At 54.5% G+C, this 17,058-nt stretch overlaps 2 protein-coding genes across 2 annotated transcripts; both read right to left on the bottom strand.

Annotated features, from left to right (window-relative positions):
- Nucleotides 1–327: 327 nt before the first annotated feature.
- On the bottom strand, nucleotides 328–1,587 carry NCLIV_014860 (conserved hypothetical protein; the record flags this gene model as incomplete). Its single annotated transcript, XM_003881675.1, has 1 exon — nucleotides 328–1,587. The coding sequence occupies one exon, from the start codon at nucleotides 1,585–1,587 to the stop codon at nucleotides 328–330; it is 1,260 nt and encodes a 419-aa protein (XP_003881724.1).
- A 3,427-nt stretch (nucleotides 1,588–5,014) lies between these two features.
- NCLIV_014870 (hypothetical protein) lies at nucleotides 5,015–16,206 on the bottom strand (the record flags this gene model as incomplete). The annotated part of the gene is made up of 20 exons (XM_003881676.1): nucleotides 5,015–5,233; nucleotides 5,779–5,951; nucleotides 6,411–6,497; nucleotides 6,932–7,247; nucleotides 7,388–7,568; nucleotides 8,182–8,240; nucleotides 8,588–8,638; nucleotides 9,115–9,282; nucleotides 9,589–9,702; nucleotides 10,266–10,412; nucleotides 10,838–11,014; nucleotides 11,276–11,328; nucleotides 11,540–11,627; nucleotides 11,831–11,950; nucleotides 12,172–12,731; nucleotides 13,249–13,426; nucleotides 13,757–13,834; nucleotides 14,225–14,409; nucleotides 14,846–15,160; nucleotides 15,315–16,206. 20 exons carry the CDS (start codon nucleotides 16,204–16,206, stop codon nucleotides 5,015–5,017), a joined length of 4,161 nt encoding a protein of 1,386 aa, XP_003881725.1.
- Between the last annotated feature and the right edge of the window lie 852 nt (nucleotides 16,207–17,058).

Raw genomic sequence — 17,058 nt, forward strand, 5'->3', positions numbered from 1 at the left:
GGCAGATGGGAAATCCAAGAAGCATCGATAAAACACAAAAGTCCGTCTTGAATACGAAAAAATCCAGTGCCGACGCGCAGCCATCACACCCAGGTTACAGACACAAGAGGCTAGCCCCATTCCAGCTGAGACTGCGGAACCACCCTCAGGTGACTCCGCGGTCGTGGCCTTGCTTTTTCCGGCAAAACAGAGACGTCAGCAGCAGATCCCGAGGCGTAGAAACGCTATCTCCATTTCGCCTGTTTTCCGGCACTTCACCAGAAGAGCCATTTTCCCTCTGCGACTGCAAAAGACGACGGAGGACCGCCCAGTGCGTCGTGGAGTGCATCAGCTCCGTACCTGCCTTCTCCTTTCCATCCTTCTCTCCAGCTTCTGCTTCAGGGCGGCGACTCGACCCACAGGAATGGCTTTCAAACTTTCTGAAAGGTCTGGGTTCCCCGGTTTTTTCTCGTCGCTGGAAGCGTCGTCTTCGGCAGACGTGTCAGCGTGTGTCTCTTCCGGTCCAGGGGAAAAAACGCGTGCCGTTTCGGGTTCCTCACGTGCACATCCGCCCGTCGTGAGAGGTTGTTTCTTCACGCGAGCTGCTCCAGAGGCCTCGCCCCCAGACCCCGCGGCTACCCGTTGCCTACCTCGAAGCGAACGTCTGCAGACCTCAGCTTCTGTGCCATGGAGTGGCGTTTCCTCCGTCTCCCGACACGGCGCCCGCTTTGAGTGAAGAAGCCGCTTCCTAGTGTCGACCTCCTTCCAGCTGCGCTTCGGTCCATCTTCCACATTTCCCTCTGGTCTGTCGCGCCTCGCCCGCGTCGCGGATGCTCCGACAGAATGCGCCCTTTCCAGCAGACGCGGTGGAAAACTTCTTTCTGCCCTCAACGCCAGCTCAGGAGGCGAGGAAGGAGATGAGGAAGAGGGTCGAGGAGCCGAACACAGTGAGGAGCAAGAAGATAACGGAGAAGGCGTGGGCGCGCTTTTCTGGCGCCGTGGCGTGATCTCAGGCAACGAGCTAGACGATCTATAGATGTGGCACGCGTCTTCGTCACCTGGAGACGCGGAAACGGACTCAAGCGTCTCCCAAAGACCCCATGGACCACAGGCAGCGGAACGTTTCCCCTCTACGGGATTTTCAAGGCAAAGGCCGCGCTTCCCTGAGCGCGTTTTGCTGAGGGTCTGTCTCCCGCGTTCCTTCTCTTCGATTCGCGGCGCTCCGCGTCCATCAGGGAGTACGCGGAGAGACGCCGGATGGTCCTGTCGCGACACCTGAGTGGACCCGGAGGCTGGCAACGGCCCGAGCGCATCTTGTTCGCTGCCGATGCGTCGAGTGCGCTCTGTCTGCAACGATTGTTGTTCTTTCGGCCCCAAAGTGGTGCCCTCGGTTCGAGAGCTTGGGGCGGGAGAATAGGCGCGACGCTCTCGGGAAGAAGGGAGACAAGCACGGAGGTCCTCTGGAGCTGTCCCTGCGTCCACTCCGGCAGGTGTCTGACCATTCCTTCCTGGCGCGCCGACCAGCGACGAGGCATCCGTTCCTGCCGAACAAGGAGGCGTCGGCATCGGGGGTTCCCGCACCCCCTCTCCTGCGGGTTCCCTCTGCATCTCGCTCGCACCAAATGTTTGGAAAGAAACACAAAGCGTTGGGGGGTCACCTGGAACGCCAGGGAGCAGAGGAGATGAAAAACAGTGGCCTTGCGCAGGCAAACCTTCTGCCGTTAACAAGGAGGCCCAGATGCCTTTCTCTCAGCTTTGTGTGCAGCAGACGATGCGTCTCGTATAAAGGGTGATCCGTCTCATAGATTCGAATCAATGCGGCGCCTCCGCTTGAGTCTGGTTATACATTTTCCTCGTGTTCCGTGAAGCGGCGCATCTGGGCCCCTTGCTGCCCCCGAAAAAACCTGGCGCCTGGTCTCCTTCCTCCCGTAAGTCTCAAAGGCTCACGCGCGCCTTGCGCCGCTTTCTTCTACTACGCGCTCCTCGACCAATTTTTTCCCGGCGCAACGCCCCTTTCCTGGAACGGAGAGAACACCTCTTTTGCTCAACTCCCGGATGTATTTCTCCACATGCACGCAAAAAAGGAATCTCCTAAACGGCAGAAACGTGGGGAAAGCTCCACTCTTTGTCGGCAGGCTTCCGCAGTCCTCTCAACCGTATCTCCTCGCGCAGGTTGCGGGTTTCGATGGCAGTTAGAAATAGCGGTCCGGAGCCCCGACAGCGTTACAGCGCGGTAGCGGAGGTTTTTGCTTGAGCGAAGGGTGCGAAAGCACACAGAGCATCTCATGAGCGAAGACGTATCAGCTGAAAACGAAAGCTGAAGCACGGCGAGAGAGCTCTGCGAGGCCCCACGTCAGACGGCCGGTCGCGCGTGAGTCGAGGGAAATACGGCGACGTCGGGCATCAGACAGGCAGCTCACGTCCGTTGCTGGGTGTCGGTTGACACGATGACGGACAGGGAAAGATCCAGAACCGTCTTTTCTTTGTTCACGCGCCAAGGAAGAGTGAGACGGCAGGGAGCCGCGGAACAAGCAATCGCACTCAAGCAGAGCTGGAGCTGCCAGGCCGCGTGAGGGTCCGCGTGGTCGACGGAGAGAAATCCACGTCCCCGCCCCCCGCATCCATGCAGGAAGGCCGACGGGACTGGATGTGGCTAGAAACAATTTCCAAACTCGGGAAAAGATGCATATGCGAGAACAGGTGAATGTCACAAGGAAGGCCGAAGCCAGTGGCGCGAAAAGATGTGCTTCATCGTCGATCTCTTCTCGGGCCACGCGCCGTGTCGGTTGCAACGGAGCCCTCGCGCTTTCCCGGTTGTCTTTCAATTCGAGAGTTTTCCCCCGCCAATTTGTCTCGAAAAGGCAGCAACAGAGTGGAAAAGCCGATGTCCGTTTTTCTCGGACGCAAAATATGCAGATGCGTGGCAAGGGGTCCAGACAGTTGGGGCTAGACAACTCGATGCGTGAAACTCACGGTTGTCTTGCTCGCGCGGTGTCTTGAGGCTCCTGCATATATAAGTCCCTCGAGCGGAAAATGCGCTTTCTGCTCCCGCGGAAAACGCAAAGTCGGTTTTCTCTGTGGTTTAGGTGCTGCAGGAGCCCAGTCGACTGGCCTGACGTCTGCATCAGCGCGAGGTCTCCAAAGGACTGCTGGAGCGTTTTGACCGACACCACAGGAGTCGACTCGCCGCAGAGAGACACTGCAACGCTTTCAGCCCACACTCGGGCATGGCCCAGCCGCACCGAGGCGCCACGAGAGGAACGCATGAGCACCCACCACCAGCCTGCCAGAATCTGTGTCTGTGCGCACCCCAAAAACAGAAGAACCTTCGTTCTTGAGCGGGGAATTCAGGCGTGGGAAGAGGCACCGGAAGCGAGGGACACAAGGCAAACTGAGGGAGTGAAGCCATAATTTGGGGGGAGTCCGCACAAGCGCCGTGCCGCTCAACTAGCCGTTCATCCCGCCGGGAGAAGGAAATGGGTAACTTGCGTGCACTGTCGCCATCTTTTTACGAGTCAGAGGGTCCGTGAGTTTACAGAGACGTGCAGTTCGTGTAGGCCTGATATTTCCGTTTCAGCTGTGCAGCGCCTTGCGGAAACTGCAGCTGTCCTCGAAACGAAATCGCCTCAGGTATCTTTGTCGGAATCCTGGAAGCAAGTGACCCTCATCAAGTGGAAACAGAGGATGCCCGCGGGGCTCCTCGGACCGACGGCGCACACTCTTTTCCTTTCCTCCAGCGTGGTGATAAAATGCCGTTTTTCGCGGCTGTCTCTTCACGGTGGACCGACAAAAAACAGCTTGTCTGGACACTCCGGGAAGTTCAACTCTCGTATAACAGTTTCGGGCGACACAGTTTTAGCGACTAAGAATGTGACGCGCGTCTTGGCGTGCGTTCGGCCGCTCCTGCGTATTTCTCACGCAGTCTGGGTCATGTGTAGAGCGACTTCGAGCCGTCACACGCGCAGGACCGGAACTCGAAGAAAGAAGTCCAAAGTGTCGTGAATACTGACTGTAGTTTTCGAGAGCCTTCCTGTGTATGAAGACCGAGAGTGGCGTGCGCGATACTGGTGTGTGGCCAGGGTTGAAGACTGCCATCTGCGGAGTGCTGTACGGTATATGACTCAAATGCCTTCCCCGGAAGCACGATGTGGTTTTGTTCATACCTCGAGCCTTGCAAGGCCTCTGCCATCCGTGCATTTGGTTACCAAAATTTGTTTTTTCGTGTTTTCCACAGAGGAAAGCGCTTCGAGCGGGGTACCAGCGAGCGGATAGAGATTAGAGGACGAGTGGTGAACACACGGGTTCTCCACTTGATGTTCCTCGCTCCAGTTTTCATATTAACGCCGATGAAGCTATTCTCAACGCCTTCCTGTAGTAGCGGTGGTCGCCTAAAGATAAGGTGTACGAATTTTCCTACCCGCATTTCCACAAACACCGATAAGCGGCTGTTCCACAGAGGAAACGAGAACCTGCACAGCGCATGGGAGGAGATTAGGAGAAAGTCCTCCAAGCAAGTTTCTGGGTGAAAACACAATCCCTACGGCATGTGGGCACTTTGCGCTGTCTTCGCAAAGAGCCGGTGGCTCTGTTGTTTGAAATTTTAGACAGGACGGCCATGCCGGTTTCGGTACACCATTGCAACTGACGCAAAGATACTGCATTTTTGGAGGCCATCGTAGGGATCCAGAGATGCAGCCGTGACGCAACCAGTTGCTGAAAAGTGCTCTGGAATAGATCAAGGTGCCGCATGAAAGGCATGACGAGGACGGGTCCAGTTCAGCATATGTTGGAGCAGTCGATGAGAATGCACGTTTCTTGGTCCACAACGAGGCAGTTCGGCCATGTACACGCTCACAAAAGCAAGCATGAAAATCAAAGCACCAACAGAAGGGGCTAGAAGTGACCGCAGTGAGCACGGTTCATGCACGAAAGTCGAAATCGATAGAGTCAACGTGTGTTTCCGGAGAGGCGAGAATCATGGAAAGCGACGGATCGAGGGGGGAAAGCTAAAGTGCATGTTCTCGTTCCAGTTTTACTAGTCAGCTGGGAGATCTGGTGGTTCCTCGAAATCTTCGTCATTCTCTGTAGGAGGACAGCCCTCTGGCTCGGGCGGGGCGGCTGGTTCTTCCTCTTGGAATTTCTTTTCGAGGTCTGATATATCTTCGCCCTTCTTCAGTTTCTCCACTGCTTTGGTCAAGAGCTTCACCTTGTCCTTCAGTGTCGCCAGCTGCTTGGATTCGACTTGTTTGGAAGCCTGTTGGATAATCGACTATTTTGTAGCAGTACATAGGCATGCTGTGTTTGTGTGTCTGTGCCTACACACAGATGTCTGTCTCGGCGTGCTTAGCAGAGTAGATAATTATCGCAAAAAAATCGCAGTCTCCACTACAGACGGTGCAGTGTCCAGACAGGGCAGGTGGAAGCGATCCCGGCCAAAGTTTGTCAGTGTTCTCGAAGGCTGGCCTCCCGAAAGCAGCTCCGCTGTGCACCCCGCCGGCAGAAAACGTGAAGGAAAAGCGGACTGACTGAACTTCGTGGCAAGCGTGGGCGAATAAGGAGCAACCCCGGCAATGGGGGGTGAACAGGGTCACAGTCCCACGTTCCGATCTTAACCCCGGATGCCGCACACAGAGAGAGCGTGCTGTAAAGCGTCCATGAGAGGGTGATTACGAAGCGACTGTTGCGCGCAAGGCGCAGAGACAGGCGCCTCTATGGAGGCCGGGGAAGAGCCGTCCAAAGAAGAGGGGTGCACGTTGTCTGAGATGCTATGGTAGGAGAACTGTTTCAACCGTCACTCACGTCATTGGTAATTAGCTTGACTCGGGAAGCATACATAAGCGAGGTCACCGTCTCGTCCGTGTTGTAGTCAGCAGGCGATATGTTGACAAACATGAGAGTTTTTGCGGTGCCTCCGAGCGAGTCACTCATCACTTGAGTGAGTTTGTGGTTTCTGTACGGGATGAACGACTCTCCTGTGAAACACACAGTGTACCTCAAGAAGGGGCTGCCTCGGGGGGTCGAGTACCAGAACAGCCCAGAAGGACGGTTTCAACCCCGGTACTGAGGGCGGTGAGGCTGGAGATTAACTGGCAAGACAAGCGAAACTTAGCATTTCGTCCTTCAGGCGGGACAGACCCAGGCCAGTCAAGCATGAGAACTGAGGCAGTTATGCCTACTACTTTTTGCGACTGCTTACAGAATGTAAACCGCAAGACTCGTCTGCTCCAACAAACGGCACCTGACGTCTCGGTTCGTTTTTTGCCTCAACGTCTTGCCACGGAACTGCCGCGCAGTCACACGCTCGGTGCGTTTGGTCTCTGTGTTCTGTTTGATGGAGAAACCAACTATCCTGGAGCGGATTCCGCAGATCCGTGGAGTGTCGCCGGAGACCCAGGTGGAGGATGGTACTGCAAAGTTGGTGTTTGACGTACCGGATGACAACGCCGAAATCACATCGCCGAGTGCCGACAAACTCTTATTGATTTCTTTTGCTTCCACGAGTCTCTCCTTTGTTACGCCTGAGGTGCCGAAAGTCGAGGAAGTCGATCGCACGAAATGACGTTTTGGAGCCGGGGAATGGGTTGCGGCGAGGCACACGTGGCCTCACCGTATGAGAATACGGAGATGCATCGCAACGTCGCTTTTTTTTTTGCGGTCGCTGTGGGGTTTTTCAAAGCAAACTCCTTGAGGAACAGAAGCTTGTCCTTTCGAAGTCCTGGACCGGTGACAGGGTACTGTTTGGCAACTAAGTGACCGTCTCTCTTCAAGCCTACACGGTCTTGCATCATCAGGATCTCATCCGCGAGGACGTTCGGGGTTGTCTCTCTTTGGGTGGGAGTGTTCTGTGTGGCAGGGGGAAACTCAGCGAGGTCACGTGCAAGGCTGTCTGAAATCTAGAAGCAGCCTTCTTCTACAAGGAGGCGGGCGGTGGTGCGGCGACCGCGCTGCTTACCGCTCTTGCTAACCCGTTCTGAACCGGCCAAGTCAATAAGCGAAAGTTTTCCACTTGCGCGCTTTCCGGCCACAAGATCTTCGACTCGGACGATGACAGAGAAGATGAGATGCGATCGAGAAGATTCGGCGTTCATTGCAGTGCCGCTAACGTGACGAGCGTCCAGGCCCCAGGCAAACGTTTTGGCAAGGGATTCCTTATCTGCAACCTTTTTTAGAGTTATTCCGGGGATCATAACCATGCCCGTCGCGTCTTTCTTGATCTCGAGCGCCGGCGGAGTTTTCTTCTTTTCCTCAGGAAGAAGCAGGTCAATCAACTGAGATGGACGAAGCGCCACACAGCAACTGGCATCTAAGGACCGCCTCTCTTTTTAAGTGTTTCGGTCACCAGCGCGCGTCTCACGAGGAATTGCCTTGCGTGTCGCACTCGAGTGCGCGGCGGTCCAAAAGGGCGTACCTGGTTGTTGTAAAGCTCGCACATATACACCTCAGCTTCGTACTTGAACTTGCCTTTCTCGAAGCTGTTCAGGGTGTCGAACAGATCGTTGATGGCTCTCGGAGCAATTCCCGGGTTGCCCGCTCCACCCTGGATCGTGAAGGTTTTACCGGACCCAGTTTGGCCGTATGCGAAGATACACCTGAACCACCAAACGTTGTCAGCTCAGACCTCACGCGCTTGCAAGTGCGCCTCGCTGCCGTTACTCAACCTACCGTGATTCGTGCAGGACACATCGCTGTGCACAAGGCATCCCCGTCTCCGTGGGGAAAAGGCCGTCTAAGGGCGAAAGTGTCCGTTGTAGTCGATCGCAATATGAGAGACTGTCAACTCTTTCAAGCGATCCAGTGGGGTAGCTGGGAAGACACAGCGTCAATCGCCTTAGCGGCAACGCGGCTGATCGATCCCATGAAACGGCAGCACGCCGCTGATGCCGAGACTTCCAACGGCATAATTGCGTGAGGCGGTGCGGCGGTCTCATCCCCCAAAGGCGACGCTGTCTATCCAGGGAGAACTTTTTCTCGCAGCTTTTTTTTTCGTACGCTCGGGCGCGGAGGTGCGTGCCCCCAAGTCGCCCAGGCGGGCGCAGTGTATTTGAAGGCTCGGTGGAGTGAGTGGCAATTCGTCTCCTAGCAGGGAGTGCGGGCAAACTCATCCGCGTAGTCTGCTGCGTTCGTTGCCCGGCGGCAAGGCGACCGATCTTTGCACCAGCCCCAGACCCAACCAAACGGTTAACGACCGCATTGCACACCTACACGTTGAAGCCGTCGATGACCGACTGAATCAGGCGTTTGGTGTCTTCGTAAACCTCTTCCTGTGGTACATGCATCGCGACAATAAGGAAGTGTGTCTAGAAAAGAAAGGGCGTGGGGCCGTGAAACCGGGATCTCCAGGTGTGAATGGAGGCTCCATACATACACGTGCGAGTGCTCTAGAACGACGTGTGCCTCAGGTGATACACCAGGCGAGACGCTACGTCCTCGGGTGACACGAGGGCGTTCTCCAGGGGAACAGAAGTGAACACTCTCCCGACAAAATAGACAGCCATCGCCCGGCGGCCCCGTGTGGCGCGGGATGCCACACGGGGACAACCATAAGCCTGTCGCATTCGAACGTTGCCTCCGCGCGTCATCCACGGGACCGAAGAGTCGCCAAGCTTACCTGGGTGCACTCTGGAGGGAATGTTCTGTCGTACATGAATTCCTTGTCGCCCTGGAACACACCAACGAGCAGGGAGCGCGCAAAGCAGCGTGCAGAGTGCCGGAAACAGCCACATCTAGGTTCGCATCCTGACGAAGAAAATGCGTCCAATCTCCTGTGATGCGACTGCGGCTGGGACTTGCACCAGCTGAAGGCTTTGGTTGCCTTGTGGCACGTCTCTGGCTTTCCAGGTAAATGGTCAGTTAACTGGCCACATGGAACTGGTTAAGCCCATGGTCTGGAGTGTGTGTAAACCGAAAGTTCGTGAGTATGCCGTGTGTGTGTGCAAGCGTTCGGAAACCGACTAAGGTGACAAGAGACTGTCTCTCTGCAGTTTGGTGATGAGGACACCCGTTTACGGTTTCTCTGTTGGGAGGTGTACAACTTCGTGGATTTTGGAGGCACACTCTAAGTGAGGTGATCAACAAAATTGGATTTTCGAAGGAGTCTAGTACTCCGATATTCCGCACCTAAGCGTTCGCCCTTACTTTGGACGTAAGAACCTTAACGGAATACTCGTCGACAGGAAAGACAGACTGTTTGCATTGCTTCTCGATCTCGTATTTCGCCATGGGCCGAACTCTGCAGTACACGCGAATCTTGCCTTTCATGTCTTCGATTTCGTTATAATACTTTTTCCGCAGGAATTTCTCTTGCTGTTGAAGCCGCGAAAAGGTGGGGAAAGCGGCAGAGAACACGCAGAACACAGTGGAAGAAAGTGCTCCTAGCCAGTTGCTTCTCATCCGATTTCTGCTACTCACCAAAGAGCCTGACGTGAGAGCGCGTCGCTCCTGGCCAGAACGAATCCCGGCACGCTCCCCGGTGGCCTCGATTCGCAAGTCGACAGCGACCGCTGGTTTTGTAAGACGAAACACCCAACCACCATGTTCCTATTCCATGGCACCATCAGCAGTTAAACGTTTCCCACAGTGACAAGTACGAGCGCCGGCGAGCCGGCTCACCTTGTAGCTTTCTTCAAGTTCGACCAGCTTAGCTTTCTGGTCCTTAGTCTCCACCCTCAGGGTCTCCACTTCAGCAGCAATCAGCTGAGCTACTCCCATCTGCTTCTTCATGTCCTGCACCACACCGGAAAAGAACCGCGAATAGTCACGCCCGTCAATCTATCATCAGGTTTGCGCAGGACGGCCGAGTACCCCGGTCCTTATGCGGCAACCGTGAGCAAACGAAGCGATGAAACAGCTGATCAACAGGTATCCGAGCTGCTGTCGCTACACCATTCTCACGGGACAAACGCGGACATTCAGACATCCCTACATTGTTGCCTATTCCTCGGTTAAGTATGCTGAGAGCTTCTGATAGCTCAACGACAGGACGCCCACTGTCGAGCACCATTTTTTGGATTAGGGAAGTGCCGCCCGCTTCGTTTCCTTAGTGGGGAAGACGCCGAGTTTTATACAGCCACGCTGCAGCACAGACTGGGACTCCCGTAACCTCATGCTAATGAGGTGTACCTGCTGCATCCGCGAAAAAAGGAGCACTACCCAGTATCTACAAACTAAGGGGTAACCGTGGAGTGTGGCTCCAGGCGGGGGGGGGGGGGGGATGGAGGCCATTTACACCAGCCAGAAGACGGCTGATTACCTGGGTAAGTTCCAGAGTCCCCGTGGCACGGTCTCACCTCAGTTTCCTTCTTCAGGCCGTCGCGTTCCTTCGAGGCTTCTTTCAACTGCTTGTCTGTTGCATCCAGGGCGGTCTCCGCGTTAACAGCTCGTTCAGTCAGCTTTTGCACCTGGTTTTCCAGTTTCTTTAACTCCATGCCGCTCCCCTATTTCAAGACGCGAAGAAAAATACCGACTCTGCCACCGCTGGAAACGGACGCAGGAAAAAGGCTCCGGCCCGACGGCAACGGATTTGTGTTTCCCTAGACTACGCAAGCGATGCGGGAGAAGGTGAGAGCCCGAAGGAAAAGCAGAAAATACGTTCTTCGGCTGCTTGGTGCCAGAGTGTCGTCAGCGGCTGCCGCGCAGCGCATCACAAGACAGTAGGGACAGAGCCGTTCAAAGCCGTGCCGGTGGATCATGAGATACATCAAGCTAAGGAGACGGAACTTAATGCAAAAACCCCTATGCGCTGTCTCCTGCGATTTCCTTTTCACCAGCAAACACCGTCCCCGCAAAGGCGACGAGGGCCCGTCGGACATCAGACCAGTTTTTCTTTTCAATTTGGGCACTGTAGATGCACGGCACGCACCTTGGAGCTCTTAGACAGCTCCAGTTCGAACTGCTTCTGTTGTTTCCGGTTTTCCGCCTCCGCATCCTTGAGCTTCATCTCAAGTTCCTTCACTCTCTGCTCGTCGCCGCCGCCCCTTTTTTGAGCCGTTTCCAACTCTCGAATTCTCTTCTTCATCGGCTCCACTTGTGATTCAAGCTGGGAAGACATTCCGACAAAGGTTGTGAAACGCGTTCGGTTAAGCGCTATAGGGTTTACAGTGACCACCCATGAGTGCGCCGGTGTCTGCGTGGACACAAGGGGGTTTCGCTGCCATGTTTGCAGTCTTGTTGGCACCATACACGGCGATGAGCAGTTCGCTCCGCGTTTACGCGCAGAGTGCGCTGTTCCCCGCCTGGACAGACAAACGTTTGGAGTCCGACACAGCAAACCCTCCACTGCAGGCCCGAAACACCCTACCGCTTTATTCTTCTGCTGCAGTTGTTGTACCATCTTCGCAGCAGTTCCGTCGCCTGGACAGCGCAGTGCACACGAAAACACTTTTTCCACTTTGCATCTACTGAGACTATAGAGTGGATGCCACGCACGCTCGAGAGCCATATAGTCGCTGAGCGGGTGTAACGCTATCCCGACAACGTCTGTGGAAGCCGGTCTCCACCAGGAAAGAGCGGAAAAGCAAATCTTTCAACGAGGGCGGGATCCGCTGCGCGAGAGCTGCCTTACTAGCCTTCGCAGAGCCTATGGCTGCAACGGCTGCCGCCCCGCCGCCTTTCGCTGTTTCTTCTACGCATACCACCAACTGCATTTGGAGCTGGGATGTTCCACACACAAAAAACCAAACCAGAGCATAGACTGCGGTTGATGGGAAGACGGGCATCTTCGAACCGACATCAAGTCCTCCTAATTTGAGGCTCAGCACGCGTTTGGCGTCGAGGGCCTTCCTTCAGACAATCTGTCTCTATAACAGGAGAAATCCACCTGATGTCGGCAAGAGAAAGGCACTAGAGTCTCTACCTGCTCGTTCTCATTCTTCAGAGACTCCACTTGTCTCTCCAGCTCCTCGACTGTCCGTGATATGTCCTGAATGAGCAGCGGGTCCACCCCAGCGCCGTCACGCGGAGCATCTTCTTGAAGCTGCATCCACATGCCAAATGCGTTTTCCACAGGAAACGGAACTCGATGACCACGCCGAAGAGACGGACACAGGCTTCGTGAAACGGCCTGTGCTTCATTCCAGTGTCTCCCTCTGGAGTCCAAATCCCTCCAGCAGATCCGGTCGGGGTAATACCAATCACAGGCGAGGCCAGTCTCTCGTGCTACGAACGCTGTGAGACGTTCGGTTGCGTCTTTGGTACCCGATCGAAATCGCCTGCAGCGTCCTCACGACCAGCTTTTCTGCGGAGAATCATATTCTCTGCGCGGAGCACAGTGAGCTCGTTCTGAAGTTTCTGGACCTCCTCGCCGCTGGAACTGGATCCAGCGGCGCTGGGACTTTGAGCGGCTTCGCGTGCCGCCTGGAGATCGGCGATTTCTTTCTCGTATTTCTCGATTCGCGCTTGCGTTTCTGGTCCGCATGCATCCTTCAGAACCTGGTTCTCGTGTTCGAGTGATCCTGCCCTTTTCTCATGGTAGTCGGACACCACACGAGCGGACAGTTGCTGGAGAAAAAGCGCGACTTGTTCCCGGGTGTTGTCTCGGAGAACCAGTCGAACCATAATAAGAAGATCGCCCATTTTCTCGACTAGGGCGTCGTTGACTGAAGCGTCGAATGGACCGCTCTCTGCTCGAGTGATCTCTTCCATGAGCCTCTTTATCTTTTCCCCCACTTCTTTCTGACACCGACGGCCTGCGTCCAGCTCCTCTTGAGTTGCGTCGAGCACCTTCTGCAGTTCCGCCATCTTAGATGCCCACTGCGCTGCCTCACACATTCAGATACAACACGGGCCAGGATAGCGACGGCTCTGGTGAGGGCGCCTGCTGCCTATCAGATCCCTCCAGAGAGGCAGTTTCCGTGCAGCGTCTACCGTTGCGTGGCCGTCCAGTTAGGATCAGAGTCATCTGTCGCCGCTCTAGACAGTGACGTCGAAGCAAATCGGCCCGTATAGGTTTGGCTGCCGCCGTCCTTATGACAGAAGTGCTTCGCCCCTCGAGGCCTGCGGCGACCTGCGGCGAACGCTGAACTGTAGATGGCGCCAACAGAGGAAGACTCTTTTTACTCAGCCTCGTACGCCTCGCTTGAAGTTGCCTTTTATCCTCATAGGTTAAGGACGGATGCTAAATGTCTATCATACTTAATTGGATTAATCTTCTTACGAGACCACGGACGCAGCGAGAGGCCCGACCCATGCCGTAGCCTCCCAGACCCAATGAAAAGGAGTTTCGTGTTTTGCTGAACTTCCGGAGGAAAAAGCAGAGAGAGGCAGTTTCCCTACCGTCTAGTTCCTGGAGATCTCTCGGCATTTGTTCCTTGAACGCCTGTAATTTCGTGTCAAAACTGTCCTTCAAGTCTTTGTACTGAGCCTCGAAATACTCCATTTGGGTTTTGTATTCCAGCACTGTGGTTCGCAGCACAGTGAGCTTGTTTAAAGCTCTTTTCTTCACTTCGTTGACCTGAAAGCATTCGCACACCAGGAGAGGTCCCAAATTATGGTGGACATGTATATACGGGGATATTTCCAGGTGAGTTTCTCTTACGGCGATCTTTTCCGTCGTCAGAGTGACGATATGTTTGTATCCAATTGAGAAGTGGGCGGTGTCGCAGGAGCGGAGGACTCAGACCACGGGACCGGTTTTTCATGTGTTTCCTCCCCTGCTACGGTTACGATGCCCTTCAGTGCATTTTCCCCTTTGAGCTGGTCAGCGTCGAGTCGAGCTGGACTTTGTTCGGAGTGCCGATGATGGCAGTTCAAATTCACTTCTGTGAACAATCGAGGAGCGAACCTGAAATTCGCAGCGTTTCTTCAGCTTTTGATCTAGAATCCGAAAGTTCCACTCCATCTCGGTGATCGCGTCAATGCTCTACAAGAACACATAGAAAGGCACACGTTTTACACGATACCTTTACCAGGTTGTGCAAAGACAGGCCACAGACAACTTGCCATCTTAAGCGGAGCTGCGTTGACGAACAGGACAAAACGTATGGTCGGGTAGAACTTTAACAAAGTCATAGGTTCTCACGAACCATCTTTCACGGTAGGTGGCACTTGCTGAACGGACCGGTCTTAATGTGTAAGGCCGAAGGATTCATTATCCTGCTGAGAGCGAAGGATTATCTCGCTTTCGAGGCCTCCGTACACGCTTATGTGAAGAAAATTGTTCAAGTACTTGTGTGTTGTCAAGCATGTAAGACACGCCAGGGAGACGTCCACAGGAAGGAGGGCGGTGACAGCGAATCAACAGTTCACACACCTGTCTCTTCATCTTTTCCATGTCATCTACGATGACTTGAATGAATTCCTTCAGCCTATCGAAAGGTACAAACCGTTTTTGTTCCTTCACGACGATGCCATTCTCCTCCAGTTCGACGGCATCGAAAACACGGCCCCCGGAAAAGGTCACTACTCGGAGTTTATCAAGCCTGCTCAGATCTATGCCTGGGGAAAAACACACGACAGAACAACCTAGAAAACGTCACCGGAGATGCTGTGGATTTTGCAGATACGGTCACCCAGGCCGGCTCGCCTGTGATATCTGCGTTGAGAATGGTACACACGTTGGACCCTGACACCACACACTGGGTTCAAAGAGCGCTGGATTCCTTGGTAGTCCCTCCCAAGTTTAAACAAAGATCAAGAAACGGACTACAACACGTAACGTTTTCAAAGCATGACGCAGCTGCGGCGTTGATGAAGACACACACCACACATGATAGCCTTCACGTTGCGTCTACTGAACAGTATGGACACGGCGGGTTGGGTGCCGCGCACGAGGTTGCTGACACTCAAGCGTGTGTGCTGGCATAAATAAGGGCTCTTAAGGTCTCCGGATATTGCACATTGCACAGAAATCCATGGCTCCGCTAGGCAGTACCGTAGTCTATGCCGTCATCCTTTAGGAGGGACTCGAAGAAGGTCGGTCGTTTGGCGTTTGCTCGGCCCTCTATTTCTGCCAAGTCGGAGGTTACGACGACTTTCACAGTGGGGCGTGGAGGTTGGAGTTGCGCAGCTGCTGAGAGAATACTGGGAGATTGCTGTCTTCCGCCCCCTGCAACGTTTGCACTTGCCTTTGCACTTGATCCACGGGTGCCATCATCCCCGCCGAAATGTTCTACAGGCCTGACGCCGTTCACCAACTTCGGCGAGGGGGTTGGATTCTCGCTACCGCCATCGGGTATTTGACCTGGGACTGAAGTAAGATGCACATTTTATGAAAATGGAGATTGAGATCCGAACACAGCGTCGGTGATATTTGGACGACCAGTTTGGTTGGGGTGGTCATGTGTAGCACTGGTTCTCGATTTCTCAGACTGCGGTCAGCAGGTCTCTCTTACATTTCTTACTTGCGTTTTCTTGGTCTTCACTATAGTCTTCTTGGGGGGAAAGTGCGCCCGCAAGCTCATCTTCGAAGACACCAGGAGAGGCCCAGTGTGCAGATCCAAGGTTGTCGTTCCCTGCGTCGCCGCACACGGGATCGACAATCGTTACCCGGTGCTCAGAATGTTTTTGCCCATGGGACTTCCGGGTCTGAAGAGGAGGCGAATGCTGCTCGAGTTTCGGTTCTTCCGTCTGCCGCTTATGGCCGACGTGGTCCGGAAGATACGCCTCCAGAACTGACTCTGTTCGAGAGCTCTGCTTTCTTCGACTGCCTGCTACCGGATCTCCTGAGCCGAGCAGATCGAGTGCTTCATCTGTTGACCCAAACCGACTTGTTATGTTCTCATCCCTGACTGCCCCTTCATTCGTATAAGCCGTCGCCTCTGCAACAGAGCCTTGTCGCCTTCCACTGGAAACAGGTTCTGTCTGTTCCCGTGGCTCAGCAACTTCAATGGAATCGTTCCAGCTGCTCAGTTGGTGAGCACCTGAGTAAAGGAAGGCCTCTGCATCCACTTCGTTGCTAGCGTGAACAGGAGCTTCCAACCCAACAAGGCTACCTCCTGTAACCGATGGAAGACGGTCCTTGTCACCACTGCATTCCGCCGTTGTGTGATCTCCGGGCTCCCTACGCTGGGGCAGCTGGTTCCCGTCCGCGCTCGTACGTCGAGAAGGCTCACGAAAACTGTTTTCATCTGTCGCCTGTTCCCTCGATTCTGAGGCCACAGTGATTGACTCGCGTGGCTGGCTCCCCGGCATACCGTACGACCGGCCATCCGCATCACCGCCTGGTGCAAACGGGTGTTCTTCAGACACTTGAGTGTATCCAGCCTTGTCCAGGGTCCCTCTTTTCGACTCCATCGTTTGACCGGAAACACCCTCTGTGGTAGGAGCGCTTCCGGGACGTAGTGACATCCGGTCTTCTTCATCCCCAGGTCCATCGTCAATTCCGGCAAACGATACCCGCCGACCAGCCGCGCTTACGGTAGGATCTGAAGGTATCTGTGCTGGCTGCTGCGTCCACAGTATCCGGCATCAAGGCAGAACGAGAGTAAGTTACGGGTTAATGTGTGGCCTACAGAGAGCCGTGGTAATATTTGAAATGTGTCCTGTAAGGAATGGGAAAGGCTAACCAGTCGACTGGGGGAGCAGCCGGTCACCTAGATAGTACGCGCCGCTTGGGTGTGGTATGGTTCATAAACGCTCTGGTAGCTCGTCTCTCTACAAATAACAGGGTGCTCTGCTGATTGCTGACAAGGCGTCCAGCGTGCCAAGTTACCTCTGCCATAGACGAGGGTGCTTCTGGGTCTTCTGCCTCCCTGTCATCACCTCTTCATTAAACACCGCAGCGCACATTGTTGCAATCGAGGTGAGAGAGCGTCAGTTCATCTACCAGCCTGTCTGCTTCGATTTGCTCATGATATGTTCGATCATCTTGTATAAAGCTGTGCACGGGAAAAATAATGGCACTGAAGAGGCAAAACCTCACCTCAATCCTGCCGCTGCTGCTTCGTCGTTCTCCATTTTGTGCTTCTGTGAGTGCAGTTGCAGTCCCGGTACACTCGTTCAGCATATGAGATGTCCCGACTCTGGCTCCGTTTCGGAATCGTGGAGAGGAATTTAGTCACGCTTGGATCCAGCTAAGCTAAGCTGCATTCGCCGTCGAGCGGCTGCAGTCAGAATATACTCTGGAAGTTGGGGCTCCTGCTACAA

This window comes from Neospora caninum, chromosome V (genome assembly GCF_000208865.1).
Source record: "Neospora caninum Liverpool complete genome, chromosome V".
Lineage (NCBI taxonomy): Eukaryota > Apicomplexa > Conoidasida > Eucoccidiorida > Sarcocystidae > Neospora > Neospora caninum.